Here is a 20,979-nt window from a genome sequence, read left to right on the forward strand (position 1 = left end):
TTGGACAAAATTCTTAAAATGTTTGGTTGTTTATCAAAATGAAAAAAATGGAAATTATCAAATATTGTTAATGTAGTTGCTGTAAAGGTTCATGAAATTGTTTTCAGTAGATTCTTGAAAATTATTACTAAGTTCAAAATATTAGAAAGCTTTGCAAGAAAGCTTCAACACTGGAGAAAAGATCAAAGAACCCATATGTTCTAAGCGACGTGTGCAACGCACTTAGGCCGATAAATTCTAACTCTTTGATCTGAGAAATTTACGGCTCACTTTCGTTGTGCTTCAGAATATTCATTTGAATATAAATAGCGAACATTCAATGAGAATAAATGGGTCACATAAAGCTCAGAATGGATTTCTCACGGTTGCCAACTGGTTTCGGCTCTGATTTTGATTCGATTTTGGGGGCTCGATGATGTCCAAAGACAATGCAACCTAAATGAGTCCAAAGAGGGTATAAAAGTGTTGCATCTTGAGTCGATCAGCATCACTGACACTTGAGCAATGGTGAGGAATAATTGAAAAGCTGGATATACAGAATTTAGAAGAAACTTTTCCTTCCTTTTCTTTTAGAAACTCTTTATTGTCCTGCTGTTGAGCCTTTTGGCGGTTGCCTGTTGGGCTGATGTTTCACATGTAAAACATCACAAGCACCATCGGCATCATCATCACACCTCCAAGGAATACGAGGATGAGGAGCCCCACTACCTACCACCACATGAGGAGAAGGAGGAGGAACAGCCATTCTATAAGAAGGAGAAGCATACCAGTGAACGAGTGGTCTATCACAAGGAGGAGGAGCACGAGGAGCCCAAGGAGCACCACCACCATGAGGAACCAAAGAAGCAACGGGTTGACCATTACCATCACTACGACAAGAAACCAGAGGTGAAGACCCAGCACATCCACTACAAGCACAGCAAGCCGCATGTCCGTACGGATTACAGTCGGCGTGACCTCTTTACCCCAGCTGCCAGTGAAGTTGTCTACAGGCGCCGTCGTCCCAGCCGCATCCTGTACGCCAGTGCCCCCAACTCTGTGTTCCATACCCACACCCAGATCAATGTACAATCTCAGGACTCGGAGCTTAACTCCCTCACACCGCCAGGCGCTCAGGATCCGGCAGGAGCTCAAGCCCCAACTGGAGCTCAGGCACCTATTGGAGCACAGGCTCCCGCAGCAGCTAGACCCAACTGCCAGTTCATTGTGGCGGGAAATGCTCCACCCGGCTGCGGTCCCTCTGATCCAATCGGAGCTCAGTTGCCCTCGAGTGCTCTGTCACCCACAGGCGCTAACGATCCGGCAAATCGACCTGTTGCTCCGACTGGCCAACTGGCTACTCTGGGCAATGGTCAGAGACCATCACGGCCAGGATATGCCGGAGGATACGGAGGTGGCAACCGTCTTAACTTTTTTGTGGATCCCTCGTTAGGTGCTCAGCTGAGCAATGCTGCTGGAGCTGGAGGACAACAGCAGGCAGGAGCTGGTCAATTGGCAGGAGGGCAAGGATTCAACAATCAAAACTTTGGAGGTGCTCAGCTCGGTGCAGGACAAGGATTCAACAATCAGAACCAGGTCGATCCTTCATTTGGAGCTCAACTTCCCGCCGCTGGACAGGCTCCTGTGTCAGCAGGAGCGCCCTTCGACCCTTCATTTGGAGCTCAACTTCCCGCCGCTGGACAGGCTCCTGTGTCAGCAGGAGCTCCCTTCGACCCTTCTTTCGGAGCTCAACGTCCTGCTGCAGGACAAGCTCAACTAGCAGCAGGAGGTCCTTTTGATCCTTCCTTTGGAGCTCAACGCCCTGTGGCCCAACGACCTCTCCAGAATCAGTTCAATAACAATGGCCAGTTCGGAGCCCCTTTTGATCCGGCATTGGGTGCTCAACTTGGAGCCGCACAGCCTGCTCCGAATCGTAGACCCAATCCTGTGGGTGGTCAACTGGCAGCAGGTCAACAGGGTCCTTTTCAAGGAGCTGCCGATCCCAGTCAGGGACTATTCGACCCATCCGTAGGAGCCCAGTTGGCGGCGGGACAAGTGCCACGCCTCAACAATCGCCGGCCATCAAATCGACCCAATTACCAGGGTTTGAATGTCCTGAATGGAAACGTATTTGGTCAGCCGCAACTCCAGGGACCAACCAACGCTGTGGGAAACCAACAGGATACGAACATTATCGACGGAAACTTCTACAGTGATCCAAGTGTGCTGCTTCATCACGGCCATCATCATGGTCGGGCATTGGTGCGGTTAACTGGAAATCAGAGATCGGTTCTGGTCCCCGATGATGATGATGCGGATGACGATGTGGACCCCGGTTTCCTGGCCCAGTTCGCCGCCAGTAATAGGCAGTCACAATATGTGGCAGCTCCCAAGAAGCCTGGATCTCACAGAAGTAGCTCCAAGCGGGGTAATCTGGAGAGTTTGGACCAAGGAACTTCTGCCTCGGAATATGACACCGACTATCGTGAAGATGGCTATCATTACCAGAAGCCCAAACACACTTTTGAGTTTTAAAATTTTTAGTTAAACAGTGGTGTTTTATATTCAAAAATAAATTATACTTAACAGCATTTGCTACAAGAGCAGAAAAAATGCGAGTTTTCAAAAAGTGTGGCATACTTTAAGGCTCCCAAAATGGAGTTGACTTCCGTTTCCGTTTAGAGCAACTTTTTAAGCTTTGCTGATTGGTTTTGGCTTAAAAAGATTAAAGTTTGAGGCAAAGCTTAATCAAGATTTTACACTACACAACATAAGACGACTTCGGTTAAAAATCATTTGTTTATTATTGAATTCTATAAATATATTTGCTTCTCGATACTCTATTAACATAAACACACGTGCAAACAATCAAGCCATTTTTGGTATGGTTTCTATTTGATGGAAATATTTTACACAAGCTATTAGGGCAGACGTAAGAAAACTAGTTCAGATCTGAAAGGAAATAGACTGCCATAAAAATAGAGATATGCAGCGAGAGAGGGTCCGAGCACAGAAAAACACACATGGAAAAAACGAATTGTCGACATAAATTTATGCAATCATTTAGATTCGATTCTCATGCAAATCCAGACAACTAAAATCAAAATAAAACAAAATCTATTGTTTCACCGAGCAGAAAACTTGGCCAGTCCGAGCTGCATAGAGGTGAGGCAGTAAAAACATGAGCTCAATGGAATCATTTTGGCTCATCTCTCGCTTTTTAGTGACCTGGCCGACAAACAATCTATAAATCGAGAGTGTGTTGGACAGCGATCCGCGGCTTTTTGTTATGATTATTATTTTTTTCATGTTTAATTTTTGGACAGGCTAAGGCGGCCCCACACACTCATGGTAATGTTTAAATTCGCACATCAATGTCAATATCTGCCAGCGGACTCCTCAATCAAATGTAGGCTGCCCATTGTTGGCGGGGTATCTATTTTTGGCCGACTGTAGGTCAGAGTGGATTTTGGCCGATCTCGACGGCTTTTGACCCAATCCCCGGCCAATAGAAAGCTCTTAGCCGTCGGCCATAAATCAGTGCAATTCGGCTGGCGAAATTAGCTCGCAAATGCCCACAAAAAATGGCTACAAGTAGCATTAAATTAAAATAATTTATGGCCAACTTTCGTATCAAACTCTGTGGAGGAGCTCGGCATAAAATTAACAGAGACCGCTAGGGCATTCAAGCCTGGCCCGTTGATTACAGAAATAAATTTTGAAAGAGGTGTGCGAATTTCGCCGACTTTTGGTTCACTATGCAAAGCGAGTGAGAGGGTTCAGCGCGGACTGGCGGAGTTCAATGATCTGCAAGCCACCCGCTTCTTTCTGGCAATTATTGCCATCAAACATTAATGATTTTCCTTTACACTGAGAAAACTGTGTGCGGTGTGTTACATTTTCTTTTCTTTTAAGGTTTTAACCAGTTCCCTGTATTGGGCCTAAGGTTAAAAAACTCGTCCATATTCGTTTCATTTGTATTTTAATTTAAATATTTAAGTCCATTCTTTTTAAAATTAAAATAGATTTAATATTAAATAAATTAGTATTTACCAATGAACTATAATTTTATGCAAAGCTCCTGCATATAAATTGTAAAAAACTCAACAGGTTTTTTTTTCTCTGTGTGGCTATAATTTAATGCCTCCAGATGGGCAAATTGTAGTTAGAACGCGGCTTGTAAAGAGTTTTGGGATAAGATCATATCGGATCTCTTGTAACTCCGCCTTGCGTCATCCGTTAAACATAGCCGAAGAAATACAAGACTTCCACACGCTGAGATGATTAATTTTCGGCACTTGGCAGTAACATAATTAATTTTAGACAGCCCACCGCCAAAATATAATTTCGAGCTTCGATCGCACTTAAAGCCCCATTCGATCAGCCATCAACCACTCGAATAGCCGCGGGCAGCCCCAAAAAGAATCGGTCTCAGAATTAGAATCAGAATTACATTGAAAGGAACTTGCCAAATTTTGGTTGCCACGCGTATACATTATTTATTGGCCCCGAGCCGTGTGTTAAAAGTGTGCGAGAGTTTTTTTTTTCTTAAGCTGCCCTGTTGCTTTAATTTCTGTATTTTTGTTTTTATTTTAGCCTTTTTAGCTTTATTTATTTTTTGTTTATTTTTTCTTTTTTGAGCTTAGGAGATGCGCTCTATGGCGGTGGTGGCACTTTCTAGTCGCCGCCGTAGCAGAAGAGTGGGGCGATTTGGAAACTGGTTTCCAGAATGATTTATCATATATTTTAGTTAAACGAAAAAAGAGCTTTGATAGCCTGAAACAAAAGTTAAATTTATCATAAAAGACTAAAACGTGTACTTGCCAAGTTAATTTTTAATGTTCTATCAACGACTTAATATTACTCTTAAGGTTTGAATTCTTAAAAAATATTATGAAAATTAATTTTGTTTGTAACCTTTGTTAGATACATAGACGTGAACACGGATGCTTTAAAATTTGTAGAATATTTATTATTTTATATTTATAAATATTATATTTTTATAACATTATATATTATTTTATATTTACAATTTAGCTATAAGGAAGGTTATAATTAGGTGGGTTATATCGATAAGACTATCCATGAAATTAAATAGAAAATACCTTTCCGTATTTAAACTAGTCAATTATGTAAAAATACTAAAGAATAAAAACATGAACTTGAATTGTAATTAAATTTTAAATAAAATAAAATAATTAAACATACAGGACATTATTAATACCTTTACTAAGTGTATATTGAAAACTAAATTAACTAGCGCGTGTGAGTGTGCCGTCCAAATATAAAAAATAGAAAGACTAAAACAAAGAAAAGGCAACAGCAGCAGCCACGAGAAAGATGTTGCCGCCTCCTTAGCTCATAGACTTTGCAAAAAATCGAATGTGTATAATATTAATTAGAATAGAATTTGCATAAATTAAGGCAACGCGAAATGGTTTTTGTTAGACAGAGCGACGCGGCCTGTGGGATTATGCAAACCCCGACCAATTTGGGAATATATACCGAATCTGGGGATCCAATCACTGGGTCTCATCCATTATCCGATAACACAATCAGACAGCATCTCCTTTCGCCGGCACGATCTCCTGGCCCTCTCTTTTTAGTTTTTTTTAGGTTGAGCTAATTTTGAGCCCACGCTTAAGTTTTTTTTAAGCAGAGCTGACAATTTTTATATTGTCTGTGGCCATTATTATAGTTTTTGTGAACTTTTTGTTTGTCCCGGGTACCCCGCTGCCATTATTCTATTGGGACGAAGATGGGACTAAAGCAGCCATTCACTAATTTGCATATTTTGCGATTTCAGCATAAACATCAATTCCGAAATGGAACTTTTAAGTGTTCGGACCGGCTCACCGAACTGCTGCCTCCGATGGATAATAATAGTGAGCCCGAAAGCCGGCGAGATGATGCGTTGGCCGGGCTATCGTGATCTATTGACTGGCAGCATGCGTATAGAGCATTTATGGGCAACTGGACCAGAGCCACAATAGAATATGCTAGAACTAGAACCAGCGATGCTGCCAGAGATTAAAATGTAAATTGGCAAAGTCATAAATTTGGCTCGTTAATATAGTAGTTTTTGACTGTAGGTTTTTAGTGCTGCACACACTCAGGAAATGAAATGATTTATCTCATTGTTTCGACCACTGGCGAACAATGGAAAACAAAACAAGAATTGTAAGGTTCTTAATCTTAATGCATTTAAAATAGGAAAAATCATATAGTTGTTATTTGATACTTGCCAACTCTTTTATGGCCCAAGTTAATTAGCCAAACTGGTGCTATAAAGACATTTAGTTTCTTTTTTTAAGTGGTTCTACTACTTTCGTCTCAGAGCATGAGGCGCCGATTTCTGGCGTGTGACAACCATCCATCTTAGCCATCCATCCATCTCTGGCTTTAAATTGTGGGCTACCCTAGCGATTAAAGAGCTAATGAAAAAAACATGGCCTTGACTTTCGCAGCTCTGATCTGACCCATCCGAAAATAAAATTAGCCATGTTTGTACTGTCTATTCTGAGGAATCGATCAACCGCTTCAACGGTTAGTCATTGTTTATCCTTCGTTTTTACGGAACCAATTAGTTCTTAGCGATCTTAGTTGCATGGATGCCACAGTATTGCCAAAAAATGAACTCCCTCTTCATTTGAAGATCATTAATCATAGTTGAGAGTTGGCTGCAGCCGTTCGTTTGCTTTGGCTATCATATTTAGATTAACTATTGAGTATGACTTAATAGGCTTCCGTCCTCTCTTGAACAAAACACAATAAATGAAGTCTGCTTAAATCCCCTTTCAACATACTCAAAATAAACTGCCATAAATTACCCAAAAACATTACCCGTGACATACTCAAATCTGGTTTACATTATTAATTAATTAGGTATGTTTTTAAGTGGAGCAAGCAACTTTCAATTATTTATTGGAACACCTGAAGGATATCTTAGCTTATGGCTGATAATTTATGTTTTTATAAAAGTTCAAAAAATTACTCATGTTAGGATCCAAGTTAGGTTATAAAGAGAGACTCGAACGAATTCAACCTTAATCGAATGGGAAGTATTGAAGAGGGAGACTGACTTTGAGAAAAATATTGAATATCACAAGGAATTATATTTTTGTTACAAGACCTTACAATCAACAACAAAGCAAAGGCTTAAAGTTCTAATTTGTTATTTGTCACTTCATAAACTATAACCATTTTATTCTTCACTTTGAATTCTAAAATTCGACAAGAGGCTCATGTCCATAACACGGGTATATCCGGCATATTGTTTACACCTTTTGGTTGACCAATTCTTAGGCATAAACACAATTATATCATATTTCTTTAAATTCAGTTCCTATTCGATGATTAATGAATGGCGACGACATCGCAACAATCAGAAGAGGCTGCTGCGATCGATCGCGGATTCGAGTCTATTGAAGCGATCGAATCTGATTGAAACATATAACTCATCATTTGAATTTAAATCGAGCGCACTTCAGAGGCGGCTTGAATGAAACAAGGCAACCAAAACAAACACTACAGAGCCAGCATACATTTGCCAGTGTGAGCATCTGTATCTGTATTTGGGGCTGTATCTGTATCTGAGAGTGTATGTGCGAACGCTCGACTTGTCCAAAACGTTGATGTCCATCAAATCTTTTGCATATGATTAAATAAAACAATTAAGAGAATCCGTGCGAACGATTTTGGCCATTAAACTTTTTTTTTAGCCATCAACTGCTCTCGAGCCGGGGCTTGTGCGAATGTAAGCATCGTTGGCTGCGGCTTCGTGTTAGCCGATCTTCGTTTGAGCCACAAAAAGAGAGGCTTAGAACTCGTGGCCACCAAAACCAAAGCCGTGCGAATTTACAGACGCTGACGGCTGCGTCGACAGCGACGCCGACTGTGACAGCAGTGGTCTGTAATGGGCAGTGAAGAGCGGAGAATCTGTATAAATACCAAAAGGTTCTTCGTATTCCTCATTAGAGTTTCGGTTTTACTGCTGTGAACAAGCAACTCAACGGACAAGATGGTACGATCCGGCATCCGCCATCCTTCTATCCGCCAATCCGGCACACTAAGACCGCCGACCCGTTACCATCCGAAGGACTACCCCCACTAATCCGTTTTGTATCTTTCAGAAACTCTTCCTGGTCGCTTTCGCCGTGATCGCAGCCGTGGCTGCTGATGTCAGCCACCTGCCCTCCAACGAGTACCTGCCCCCCGTCGTCCAGGAGGCGCAGATCGCCGTTGCCCCCAGCAACGAGTACCTGCCCCCTGTCCAGGCTGAGGTTGCCCCTGCCCATGAGCTGGCCGATGATGGTTACCGTTACAAGACTCACAAGCGCGTGGTGCTCCGTCGCCACCGCCGCGATGTCAACGAGCTGCCCTCCAACGAGTACCTGCCCCCAGTTGCTCCTTCCAACGAGTACTTGGCTCCTGTTGAGGCTGCTCCTGAGACCATCTTGGCCGATGATGGCTACCGTTACAAGACCCACAAGCGCGTGGTTGTCCGTCGCCACCGTCGTGATGTGAACGAGCTCTCCAACGAGTACCTGCCCCCCTTCCAGGCTGCCGCTCCTTCCAACGAGTACCTGCCCCCTACCGAGGAGGTTGTTGCTGCTCCTGAGACCATCTTGGCTGATGATGGCTACCGTTACAAGACCCACAAGCGCGTGGTTGTCCGCCGCCACCGCCGCGATGTCAACGAGCTGCCCTCCAACGAGTACCTGCCCCCAGTTGCTCCTTCCAACGAGTACTTGGCTCCTGTTGAGGCTGCTCCCGAGACCATCTTGGCCGATGATGGCTACCGTTACAAGACCCACAAGCGCGTGGTTGTCCGTCGCCACCGTCGTGATGTGAGCCATCTGCCTTCCAACGAGTACCTGCCCCCCGTCCAGGCTGCTGCTCCCTCCAACGAGTACCTGCCCCCAGTCCAGGTTGCTGCCCCGGCTCCAGTCCAGATTGCCGCCCCTGCTCCTGTTCAGTACTCTGCCCCAGCTCCCGCTCCAGTTCAGGTTGCCGCTCCAGTCCAGATTGCTGCCCCTGCTCCCGCTCCAGTTGCCATCCAGGTTGCTGCCCCCGCCCCCGCTCCCGTTGAGGTTGAGGCTGCTCCCGCCCATGAGCTGGCTGCTGATGGATACCGCTACAAGACCCACCGTCGCGTTGTCTACCGTCGCCACCGTCGTGATGTGAACGAGCTGCCCTCCAACGAGTACCTGCCCCCAGTGTCCGCTCCTTCCAACGAATACTTGGCTCCCGTTGAGGTCGCTCCCGAGACCGTCCTGGCTGATGATGGCTACCGTTACAAGACCCACAAGCGCGTGGTTGTCCGCCGCCACCGTCGCGATGTGAACGAGCTGCCCTCCAACGAGTACCTGCCCCCAGTTGCTCCTTCCAACGAATACTTGGCTCCTGTTGAGGCTGCTCCTGAGACCATCTTGGCTGATGATGGCTACCGTTACAAGACCCACAAGCGCGTGGTTGTCCGTCGCCACCGTCGTGATGTCAACGAGCTCCCCTCCAACGAGTACCTGCCTCCAGTGGATGCTCCTTCCAACGAGTACCTGGCCCCCGTGGAGAACACCGTCGAGGTGGCTCCCGCCCATGTCCTGGCCGATGATGGCTACCGTTACAAGACCCACAAGCGCGTGGTTGTCCGTCGCCACTAAACAATGCGATTACGGCTTCACTAGGTGATCGATTTGTGCTCATTTTGGAGTGCAGACTTTACTATTAGCATACCTTTTCATTCAGAAAATTACAATAATACGATAACGAATCCATAAATTGAAAATGACTTATTATTTCGGGGCTGAAAAGTGGTTTGCAATGACAAAATATAGATGTTTCGATTGTGCGCGTCCACTTTGGCAATCATCTTCCTTAACAAACAACTTTCATTCGATTTCATATTCTATGATTTTTTTAATGGATTTGAATAGAAATGGTTTATGAATATAAATTATTATTATTCATACGGATTTAAAAAAATAAATAATCCAATTACCAAAGCTTACCATCTCCAAATAATTTGTAACCGAATTTATTTTTAAAACTAGTTGAAATCTATTTCTGTCAGAGCTTCCGCACAGTTCATCTTTAAAATATCAGACGCGTGGGACGTCTGAACACCTCTCAGGTGAGCGGTAAGCGGGGTATATACGTTATGATTAATTTAAAATGTTATGGCAATACAAAAAATGCCGAGTTGTATCTGGTAAAATATTTTGTATACCTTATTCTGAATTACAACAGAATCTTTACAAATGAACCAAAAACTGAATTAAACTGAAATAAAGATGCCGGAATAGATTAACATCTCAAGAAGTGTGACAAGTCTTTAAAATGTTATTATTAATAACTTTCAACATATTTTTTAGGACGTTATTAAAAAGACATCATTAAACAGCCGCAAAAATTAAAAATGGCCTCAAAATAAATAAGTTTATTTTAAAATCGAACTAATCCTACACCTTTCTAACCATAATTCGATTTTATCTCTCATTTTTTTCGAATATGAAATGGATCCATTTCCTAAGACCTGATCCGATCAAAAGGTAATTTTCCATAAGTATGCTTAATTCGATTCTTAGTATTCAAGTTTTCATCTGGTCTTTGACATACAATACAATCGGCTTAGACAGCCAGAGCTATTGTTTCGGCATTGAGATCGTGATTTATTTCCGCAACTCGATTGCCTTTTTAGCGATCATTTCGCTTTTTTATTAACTCACTGAACCGATGACGATGTTGTTGGCAGCCACCCATCTGCTTTTATTTCGGGTTGATAGCACCTGTCTTGCTCCCGCTTGATTAAGCCGAAATATAATTACTGGTAATTAAGCAAATTGAGCTGGAATTGATCAGAAGCGGCACGCGCAGCCTGGGAGAAATTTCCAATAAAAAGTGCGGTTGGGGGGACAATGGAACCTGATCTGGGCTTATAATAGACTAATAAGAGGGGTATTTATGCCCCAGGAACGAAGGGGGAATCCCGCCTGCTTGCTGCTAAGCAGCCGAACTCTAGTGCCCATGCTTTGAAAAAAATAAACCCGTTGCAAACCTGATTGCAAAAACTATAATGGATATGTTTTGGCAGTGTCACTAAATTCAAATTCATAAATTAAAAACACCAAATGCAAATTTCCTACCGCAGGCCGGATTAATAGAATCATATAAAAAGCAGCAGAACTTTGGACAAACCATCACTTCCACTTGAGTTCTTCTCCGACCAACTGGACAGCCGAGCACCCAGCAACATGGTACGATAAGCAAGGATTTCACCGCCCTCGGGATACCTAACCGATACCTTGACTTTTTCTTCGATTCATTGCAGAAACTCTTGTTGATCTGCGCCCTTGTCGCCGCTGTGGCCGCTGACGTCAGCCACCTGCCCTCCAACCAGTACCTGCCGCCCTCTTACGGCGCCGCCTCCGCTCCGGTGGCCTCCTACTCGGCCCCGGCTGAGTCCAGCTACTCGGTTGCCGCTTCGGCTCCAGCTGTCTCCTACTCTGCTCCCGCTGCCACCTACACCGCTGCCGCTTCTGCTCCGGCCGTGAGCTACTCGGCTCCTGCTCAGAGCTACTCTGCCCCAGCTGCCACCTACACCGCTGCCGCTTCTGCCCCAGCTGTTTCCTACGCCGCTCCTGCCCAGAGCTACTCTGCCCCAGCTGCCACCTACACCGCTGCCGCTTCTGCCCCAGCTGTGTCCTACGCCGCTCCTGCCCAGAGCTACTCTGCCCCAGCTGCCACCTACACCGCTGCCGCTTCGGCCCCAGCTGTGTCCTACGCCGCTCCTGCCCAGAGCTACTCTGCCCCAGCTGCCACCTACACTGCTGCCGCTTCTGCCCCAGCTGTGTCCTACGCCGCTCCTGCCCAGAGCTACTCTGCTCCTGCTGCCACCTACACCGCTGCCGCTTCCGCCCCAGCTGTGTCCTACTCTGCTCCTGCTGCTGAATACTCTGCCCCTGCTGAGAGCTACGAGACCGCTGCTTCTGCTCCTGCCCACACCTTCTCCGCCAGCGAGGGATACCGCTACAAGACCCAGCGTCGTCGCGTTGTGCGCCGCCACCGTCGTGATGTAAGCCACCTGCCATCCAGCGAGTACCTGCCCCCTGTCCAGGGTGCCGCTTCTGCTCCCAGCTCTGAGTACCTGCCCCCAGCAGCCTCTGCCCCTGCTCCAGTCTACTCTGCTCCTGCTCCCAGCTACACCGCCGCCGCTTCTGCCCCAGCTGTGTCCTACTCGGCTCCTGCTCCCTCTTACACCGCCGCCGCTTCCGCTCCTGCCGTGTCCTACTCTGCCCCCGCTGGGGAGTCCTATGAGACCGCTGCCTCTGAGCCCGCTCACAGCTTCTCGTCGAACGATGGATACCGTTACAAGACCCAGCGTCGTCGCGTTCTGCGCCGCCACCGTCGTGATGTGAGCCACCTGCCCTCCAACGAGTACCTGCCCCCAGCAGCCTCTGCCCCGGCCCCAGTCTACTCGGCTCCTGCTCCTTCCTACACCGCTGCTGCTTCTGCCCCAGCTGTGTCCTACGCCGCTCCTGCCCAGAGCTACTCTGCTCCCGCTGCCACCTACACCGCTGCCGCTTCCGCCCCAGCTGTGTCCTACGCCGCTCCTGCCCAGAGCTACTCTGCTCCCGCTGCCACCTACTCCGCTGCCGCTTCCGCCCCAGCTGTGTCCTACGCCGCTCCTGCCCAGGGCTACTCTGCCCAGAGCTACTCTGCTCCCGCTGCCACCTACACCGCCGCTGCCTCTGCCCCAGCTGTGTCCTACTCCGCCCCAGCTGCTGAGTACTCTGCCCCCGTAGAGTCTTACGAGACCGCCGCCTCTGCTCCCGCTCACTCCTTCTCCGCCAGCGAGGGATACCGCTACAAGACCCAGCGTCGTCGCGTCCTCCGCCGTCACCGCTACTAAACGGATTTGCCGTTGAGGCTCCCATAAAAACAAACCGGACCAAATCTCGTTTTTGGCTCCCGGGTTTTTCAGTCACTTGTTACCGAAAATTGTTAGGGAACGAAATGAATAAAAATCTTGAAAATTAATCCCGCCTTCTGATTAATTAATATTCTGGAAACAGGAAAAGCGTATATCCAACAAGTAGCACTCTTTTTTGTTTCATAACAAAGAGAGTCTATAAAATTAATAAAGCTTAAAAAGCAAGCTGTCGTCAAGCGGAGATTCGGTGGAGAAGAAACTAGTTCAGTTTAAAGATGCGGAAACTTGTTTAATGGCTTGAATTTAATTTTATTTGTGGGCAAGTGCATTGTCTTCTTAATTTTCAAGTTCAAAGTTGTTTAAATATTTTGAGATGTAGCATGCTCTTGGGCTTTTAAGCTGTTTGAAGTCTTTGCATACTTTCCGGATGTTTTTCTTGAAAGATAAATCAGATCCGTAGATTATGTGAGATTTTGTTAAATGAAAGATTAAATATTATTAAAAAATAAAGGTTAAATTTAGTTTACTTGGCGAAATCGGTAAATTGATTAAATGTCATTTAAAGTTGACTTAATCCTTGCCGGAACTGTCGATGCTTATTTATTTTGCAATTACATATTATTATTATTATTTGCATATTTTTGTAAGCAGCCGATGTCGGTAATCACCTGGATATTAAAATGCAAATTAAGCTGGCAACAGGATGTTATTTGAACTGGTTATTATATTTTGAAATAATTATTGCGAAATTCTTTACCGGTTTTCTCTTATAATACATTTAAGCAAGCAATTGTATTTTGGATAAGACAATTTTCTTGAGACCAACTTTTGCTTACTTAAAACCATAAGCTTTATAGTTTAAACTTTAAATGAATTTCAGCTTATCCAGGAGAAACACGAAAATCAGAAAATTACTGACATTAATTTTTTAAAATGTATACACAAGCTATATAATACATTTTATAGTATAGGCACCATTTTGAGTGTCAGCTTTAATTTTATGGAGTTTCAATAAAACATTATTATTAAACGGTGTATATAATACTTCCCCTAATCACATCCCACAGTAATGAATACAATTTTAACATTCACAGTGTTTCGTTTAATTCGGCAGCATTGCGTAATCGTTAAAACATAAATTTAAAACATATTTTAATGACTAAGTTCGATTGGAGAGAGTCCGCGGGCAAGGTCCCTGGTACATCATTAAAAATAGGCATTAAATTAAATTATTACAGTTAATTACAATTATTCAATTTCGTACGTTCCTAAGGATCACTATGCGCACACAGAGGCAATTGTGTCATTTAATCAGTGATGGGCGATGGGTACTTCCTGGCGAGGATTAGAAATCGAACGCGATCGCCGGCTTGGGGTAGGAGTACCCGTCGCTCTTGGGCGCGGGCGGGGGGAAGGGGATGACTGGCTTGGGGTAGTCGTAACCCTGCTTCACCTGCGGGGGCGGCAGATACTTGGGCGGACTGGTAGGCGGACTGGTAGGAACCACGGGTGGCAGATACTTCTGTGGAGGGTTCGTGGGTGCTGGGAATGGAATGGCGGGCTTGGGATAGTCGTATCCCAGCTTGGGCTGAGCGGGGGGCAGGTACTTTGGCGGAGGAGGAGGTGGTGGCGGCGTGGTGGTCACGGGCGGCAAGTACTTCTGGGGTGGTGCAGTTGGTGGTGGGAAGGGAATGGCGGGCTTGGGATAGTCATATCCCTGCTTAGGTTGGGGAGGTGGCAAGTACTTGGGCTGGGGAGGATTTGTGGGCTTCACAGGTGGCAGATACTTCGGTGCCGGCGCCAATGTGGTGGTCACAGGGGGCAGGTACTTCTGTGGTGGAGCAGTGGGAGGAGGGAATGGAATGGCGGGTTTCGGGTAATCATAACCCTGCTTGACCTGAGGAGGTGGCAAGTACTTGGGCTGTGGTGGATTGGTAGCCTGCACAGGTGGCAAGTATTTTGGCTGTGGTGGCTTAGTGACCGGCACAGGTGGCAAGTATTTCTGTGGGGGGTTAGTTGGTGGTGGGAATGGAATGGCTGGCTTTGGGTAGTCATAACCCTGCTTGGTTTGGGGAGGGGGCAAGTACTTGGGTGTTGGTGGGGTCGTTGGCTTCACGGGAGGCAAGTACTTGGGCTGCGGTGGCGACGTCGGTACAACCGGGGGCAAGTATTTCTGTGGTGGGTTCGTTGGTGGTGGGAACGGAATGGCTGGTTTGGGGTAGTCGTAGCCCTGCTTCACCTGCGGTGGGGGCAGGTATTTGGGGGGTGGTGGTGGAGGTGGCGTCGTGGTAGTTACAGGGGGCAAGTACTTCTGTGGTGGGGCAGTGGGAGGAGGGAACGGGATGGCGGGTTTGGGATAATCATAGCCCTGCTTGGGTTGGGGAGGAGGAATGTATGTAGGAGTTGGGGGAGGAATGTACTTGGGAGTGGGTGGGCTCGTGGGAACAACAGGTGGCAGGTATTTCTGAGGAGGATTGGTAGGAGGGGGGAATTGGATAGCGGGCTTGGGGTAATCATACCCCTGCTTGGGCTGGGGAGGAGGAATGTAGGTGGGGGTTGGGGGAGGAATGTATTTAGGAGTGGGTGGAATGGTAGGAACAACGGGGGGCAAGTATTTCTGTGGTGGATTCGTTGGTGGTGGGAACGGAATGGCTGGCTTAGGGTAATCGTATCCCTGCTTCGGCTGAGCTGGTGGCAGGTACTTTGGTGGCGGCGGAGGTGGCGGCGGCGTGGTGGTGGTCACGGGCGGCAAGTACTTCTGGGGCGGAGCCGTAGGTGGAGGGAATGGAATGGCTGGTTTTGGGTAATCGTAGCCCTGCTTCACCTGCGGTGGAGGCAGGTATTTGGGTGGTGGTGGTGGAGGCGGCGTCGTGGTGGTCACAGGAGGCAAGTACTTCTGCGGTGGAGCCGTTGGTGGTGGGAATGGAACGACGGGCTTGGGATAATCATAGCCCTGCTTCGGCTGAGGTGGTGGGTTCGTCGGTGGTGGGAAAGGCACAGCAGGCTTGGGGTATTCATAACCCTGCTTCGGCAGCGGTGGTGGGAATGGGAGGGCAGGCTTCGGGTAGGAGTAACCCTGCAGCTTGGGCTCCTGGGGAATGATCTGCTGCACCGGAGGCGTGTACTTGGGCTGCTCAGGTGCTGGGAAGGGAACGGCTGGCTTCGGGTAGGAGTATCCACTGGTCACCTTCGGAGCAGGCGGCGGGAATGGAATCGCTGGCTGCGGGTACGAGTACCCGTCGGTGAAGGGCACCTTCGGCTGGGGATAGTCATAGCCCTGCGGACGATTCAATTAGCTAAGTATCCCTATATTAATGACTTCTCAAAACACTCACCTGGGCCAGGGCAAAGTAGCTCTGGCTTAGGGCGATCAAAGCCAGGCCAAACACACGAAGCTGCTGCAATTAAAAATCAGAAAGAGATATCACTTAGCGATCATAAAGCCAAAGCGATTGGCTGTCGAAAACCTTAATGGTCTTAAATCAAAGTCTTGGATGTTTGTATTTAGCCGAGTGACGGACAATATCTACGTGGGCCTCGGCCGTTTATGGCGATTTTCAGTGTCGGACTAGCGCCGAAAATTTCCGCGTATAATTAAGGCTCGACAATTTTGCAAATGGCTGTGTCAGCTTTTTTCACACCACCGGCTGCGACTGCGGCTTTTGGCAAAGAATTCGCCAACACTTTTGCACGCGCCAATTGGGTCACGTTCAACGATGGCGTTTTACGCACATTATTGATTGACCAGCTGAGAGCCAAATTAAACGCATTTTTGTGCGCTAATTGCTGGCGTTGATTGATTATTTTGAGAGGTGGAGGAGACCAGCCTAGCCGCAGCCCGCATGAGATTGCAATAAATGAGAAAAATAAAGACAAACTAGTAGCAGTTGTTTACCCCCAAGGTCATCGCATCTGCCACTCGACATTGGACGGTTAATCGAGCCAAGAATCTCGTCTGGACCGCCCAGAACTGTTCTAAATAGCTGGCAAGTGTTAACGGCCTCGTGGCTGGTCAAAACATTGGTAGCCTCTCTTGATGGCAGAGTCACGCCGACCAGTTCGATAAACCCGAGAAGTTGCTAAAATCTAATTAATTCGGAATTTCCCCTCGACGATCGAATTTATGTAAATTCAAAACTATCAATTCGCCGCGCACTAATTGAGCCATAGATAACAGACTTAGGGGGTAGGAGGGCTGGGCTCTGACTCTATGCAATCTCTCGGCTGAAAAGCAGCCTTTGGAACCCGGAATTCCATTTCTCAAATTGAAACACATAAATCTGAGCGAAATAAACCTAAAAATAAACTTAAACGGCTTCTACGAGTGCGCTTCAAGTCGTTAAAGACTGGTCATTAAAATAAAGCCTTAATTGAATCGAGACAACAGAAACAAAGAATTTTATACAAAGAATAAACAATAAAAAATATTTCACAAAAACCGCACCAATCCGCGAGATCATCTCAATCAAATGGAAATAGTTTAGAGCCGCCCACGCAATGTTCTTATGGACTTATGATTCGAATTGAGGTTTATTCATTATGTGTTTGACATGGCAGAGTGTCTCGTTTGATAAATAGTCATGGAAAAATGCCACTCGTCAGGCACTTGCTCACCCCACTCAAGCCGCTTGTCAGCTGTCGAGCCTTAAATTTTAGCGGATTTGCCAATCTTCGTTCAACTTGTGGCAAGATCCACAGCCTCCTCAACGCAAACTAGTTCTCACTCTTGCCGAAAATAAGAATAGTGTATAATTTTGGGGTTGATTTCTGTGACGTTATTAGTTGACAAGTGGGGCTGATGTGTGTGTCTCCATTAAAGTCAGAACCCAATTAAGTTTTTGTGTTGAAATCTTTTTTATGGCAGTGATTCAGGTGTCGCATAACATGAATAATTCCCTCTCTGTGAAGGCGTATACGAACTTTGTCATTATACTTATTCATTTAGAACTAGCCATAAAAGGCAAACTTGATCTCCGATCTACAATTTGCGAAAGAATTTCCGAGAGCTTTTTGGTAATCCAAATTAAACATGGATTGGGCGAATTAAGATATACATATCCGTTTTCCTGCTGACCTTAATTGAGAGTTTCACCAGACAAACACACTGACTTACAAGCTCGCAATTAAAGCACCTACCTATTACAAAACACAAAACTGAATTTGCCGCGTCATCTCTCGTGGCATAATTCTTTTTTGTGTGTAAAGTGTGTAAAGTGGGTGAGGTTTGGCGCTCGAGGTGCGCCCAGAATCTGACCCGATCATGTCGAGTCATTTTCCTTGGCTTGGGACAAAAGTCAGAGAAAAAACCTTAGACAATCCGGGCGACAAATGCCGCAAACGGGTGGCGTTAATTGTCACAATTGAGGCGTGTGAAATCTCATAATACCAGAAAGCCAGCACATCTATTTATATGTAGTGTGACGACCTTGGGGGAAATCAGTTTCTACGGCTGGCGTTAATTGCGTTTGCTCAACACTGGTTGTTAGTTCTGTGCGCATTGACTCATTCAAGCCCAAAGTCAGCCTTGCGCTCAGCCAAAGCACCCAAGCACCCAAAGCTGCCAAAAGCCTATTGCCAAATCTCTTGGCCCGTTTGGGCCGCCGCTCTTGAAATGGCCAAGAACACGCGCATGCGTGAAGAAGAGCCATCTGAAGCCGCGCAGGGCGGAGCGAAGCGGCCCGGTCGGTTATGAGCGTTTCCGGTCGCCGCCACGGAGTCGCCCTCCAGTGAGTCAGTCATTGGCAGCGGAATCGTATTCAGAGTCAGCGGAGTCACTCAATGCAGTTGAAGTTGTGGCAGGTCTACACTGAGCAATTTTCAGAGTTTCCATTAAGATCTTTTGAGATTTTCGAAAATAAACAATAAATTCATTAGCACTCTTTATGGCTTAAATTTAGGTGTAAGTAAAAGTCAACAGACTTTGTTTTTATAATTATAAATATGATGTAGGAATGACATTCATCAACTTGAAGAATTCTTCAATATATGGTTTAAGAGTTTAAGAAACCTTTTAAAACCATAAACCATAGTTGAGCGTTGTATTTAAATTTTCCTGACGAGACTGGCCCCTGGCCTTCAATGTTTATTGTCTCTGTATATCATACTTTAATATATCTGTCGCATAACGGCACATCAAAATATTAAATTTTATTAATTCATTAATCAATTTATATTATATTGTCAATAAAACGTAGCTATATGTTTAACCTAAATTTTTCGGACTTTCTAAATAAAAATAAACCTTAGAGGATAACTTTTCTGATTCAACCTATATTTTAAACTTTAAATCATACTATCTCAGATGATAAAAAATTTGTTAAAAATGGAAAAATCTTTCCACATTCTTTCTGTGCATGTCTCTAACTTCGTCGCTGACTGATGACTGCTGCCAGCTGTTTTCTGTTATTTTATTTGTACTTGTACCGATTTTCTTCAATTGTAGCGCCATTTATGCAAATTTACCATGCGACTCCTCCACTCGCTGCACAGAGTCGTTTCGGTTTTGGTTTCAGTTTCTGTTTGTTTGTTTTTCGTCGCTGTCGCTTTTTAGAAACTCTTTGGCGTTGGGCAATTTTGTTTGACAGACAACTCATGGGATGCCAGGCCAGATGCTAAGATGCTGAGCTCCTAAGCTGCAACTTACAGCTTGCAACTGGCAACTGCACCTCAAAAAAGTGTGAATATTTCTGGGATTCTAGCCAAAAGTTATGGCTTGATTGTTCATATACATATGTGTACTACTACTATGTGCAACTGGTGCACTCTGATTTCGTCCACACTGCTCCACAACAACTCGACACACTCACCATCTTCGTTCTCGATTCGTGATGCAACAACGCGACAACAGCAACGGATTGGATCAGCGATCAGATCAACAACTTGCGTCAGCACCTAAAATATATTTTCGAACATTTATTTACATCTGCTTTTTTGAGATTGTTCTATATAGGAGTCACTTGGTTACTGTTTATGGCAACAACTACCCACTTGTAAGCGACCACACACACAAAGCACGCGGCGGGGAGGCGGGAAGAAACGCTAAGAAAACGCGCGCGTTTCGCTAGCGGCCGAGTACGCGACGATGCGAACTCGAGCAGATTTGAAGTTCAAATAACAAAAACTGCGCCAACGCCCGGCGTATTTATAAGAGCGTCCGCTGCCGCCGTCTGCCGCAGCCACCGAAGACGTCGGCGGGCGACGGTCGACGGCCGACGCTGAACGTTGAAGCACTCGGGTCTGCTACGCATGCGCATTGCAGCCTTTTGGTGGCTCCACCAGACCGGACCAGGCCAAGCCGGGCCTGAGCGGGCAACCTGTACTTGGCAATCGGAACTAGAGCTGTGCCCCTAGCCACTTCGTGCGTGTTTACAATTAGCCAACTAATCGATTTGGTAGCTACTTCCCCCGCCCTTAATGCGGTGTTGACGGTTTGCTGTTTGTGTTCCGTGAGCTGCAGAGGAGGCTCGGAAATTGGCTTAAAAATTGCCATAATTTTGTCTGTGCCAAAAATAGCAGTGGCACGACCTTGAATGTTTACAGAGAGCTTGGGCGCCAAGAGGTGTGAAAATATTTTAAAAGAAGTAATAAAACGTCAAAGTTACATTTGGTAAAAAATTTAAAACTAGAAACTCTACAAATATTTAAGCTTCTTTTTTTACGCAAGAGAACTAGAGCTAAAAATGGTATAGCAATCAGAGCTTATAAATTATTAAAAGTTAAGTTAAAATTTATGTTGCTTTAGCCCAATCATAAGAACAATATTAATAATCGTGTAAATTCCAATTTATCATTACTTTCCTCGACGAATCATAAATAATTCCGATTCCAATTTATTGCAGGTTACGATTATAAATTCATATTATTGCATCGCTCAGATATAAAAGTTAAGCTGTCCAAAATATTGACTCAACAATTAATAAGTCCAGTGTCCTTAAATGAAAATCATGTAACAAATTTTAAACCTCATCCTTTTGAAACCCGTAATTAAATACCTACCTAAATTTAGTTGTTGAAATTAATTTATAATATAAACGATTTTATAAACCTTAAAAATTATAGCTTCAAGTTTA

General features: G+C 45.5%; 4 protein-coding genes across 5 annotated transcripts; 3 read left to right on the forward strand and 1 right to left on the reverse strand.

Moving 5' to 3' along the window:
* Window positions 1-439: 439 nt before the first annotated feature.
* On the forward strand, window positions 440-2,523 carry LOC108132540 (collagen alpha-2(I) chain). Its single transcript, XM_017251975.2, has 2 exons — window positions 440-454; window positions 574-2,523. The coding sequence occupies exons 1-2, from the start codon at window positions 440-442 to the stop codon at window positions 2,512-2,514; spliced, it is 1,956 nt and encodes a 651-aa protein (XP_017107464.2). The 3' UTR covers window positions 2,515-2,523.
* Window positions 2,524-7,954: 5,431 nt separating this feature from the next.
* On the forward strand, window positions 7,955-9,749 carry LOC122321578 (fibrous sheath CABYR-binding protein). The gene is made up of 2 exons (XM_043212038.2): window positions 7,955-8,002; window positions 8,112-9,749. The coding sequence occupies exons 1-2, from the start codon at window positions 8,000-8,002 to the stop codon at window positions 9,639-9,641; spliced, it is 1,533 nt and encodes a 510-aa protein (XP_043067973.1). The 5' UTR covers window positions 7,955-7,999; the 3' UTR covers window positions 9,642-9,749.
* A 1,420-nt stretch (window positions 9,750-11,169) lies between these two features.
* LOC108132539 (ice-structuring glycoprotein) lies at window positions 11,170-13,000 on the forward strand. The gene is made up of 2 exons (XM_043212031.2): window positions 11,170-11,234; window positions 11,309-13,000. Exons 1-2 carry the CDS (start codon window positions 11,232-11,234, stop codon window positions 12,887-12,889), a joined length of 1,584 nt encoding a protein of 527 aa, XP_043067966.1. The 5' UTR covers window positions 11,170-11,231; the 3' UTR covers window positions 12,890-13,000.
* Window positions 13,001-14,012: 1,012 nt separating this feature from the next.
* On the reverse strand, window positions 14,013-20,014 carry LOC108132570 (uncharacterized). Of its 2 annotated transcripts, none has more exons than XM_043214213.2 (4): window positions 19,898-20,014; window positions 19,717-19,801; window positions 16,246-16,305; window positions 14,013-16,187 (listed from the first exon to the last, which is right to left on the reverse strand). In XM_043214213.2, exons 2-4 carry the CDS (start codon window positions 19,717-19,719, stop codon window positions 14,256-14,258), a joined length of 1,995 nt encoding a protein of 664 aa, XP_043070148.1. In that variant the 5' UTR covers window positions 19,720-19,801; window positions 19,898-20,014; the 3' UTR covers window positions 14,013-14,255. The 2 variants fall into 2 exon arrangements, with proteins under 2 accessions (XP_043070148.1, XP_017107493.2); XM_017252004.3 differs by having other exon boundaries at window positions 16,246-16,308.
* Between the last annotated feature and the right edge of the window lie 965 nt (window positions 20,015-20,979).

The sequence above is a fragment of the Drosophila bipectinata genome, chromosome 3L (assembly GCF_030179905.1).
Source record: "Drosophila bipectinata strain 14024-0381.07 chromosome 3L, DbipHiC1v2, whole genome shotgun sequence".
NCBI lineage: Eukaryota > Metazoa > Arthropoda > Insecta > Diptera > Drosophilidae > Drosophila > Drosophila bipectinata.

Coding starts and splice junctions, on each gene's coding strand:
- LOC108132570 (XM_017252004.3), bottom strand. Junction 16,188..16,245: donor GCTACTTTGCCCTGGCCCAG/GTGAGTGTTTTG, acceptor AATCGTCCGCAG/GGCTATGACTATCCCCAGCC.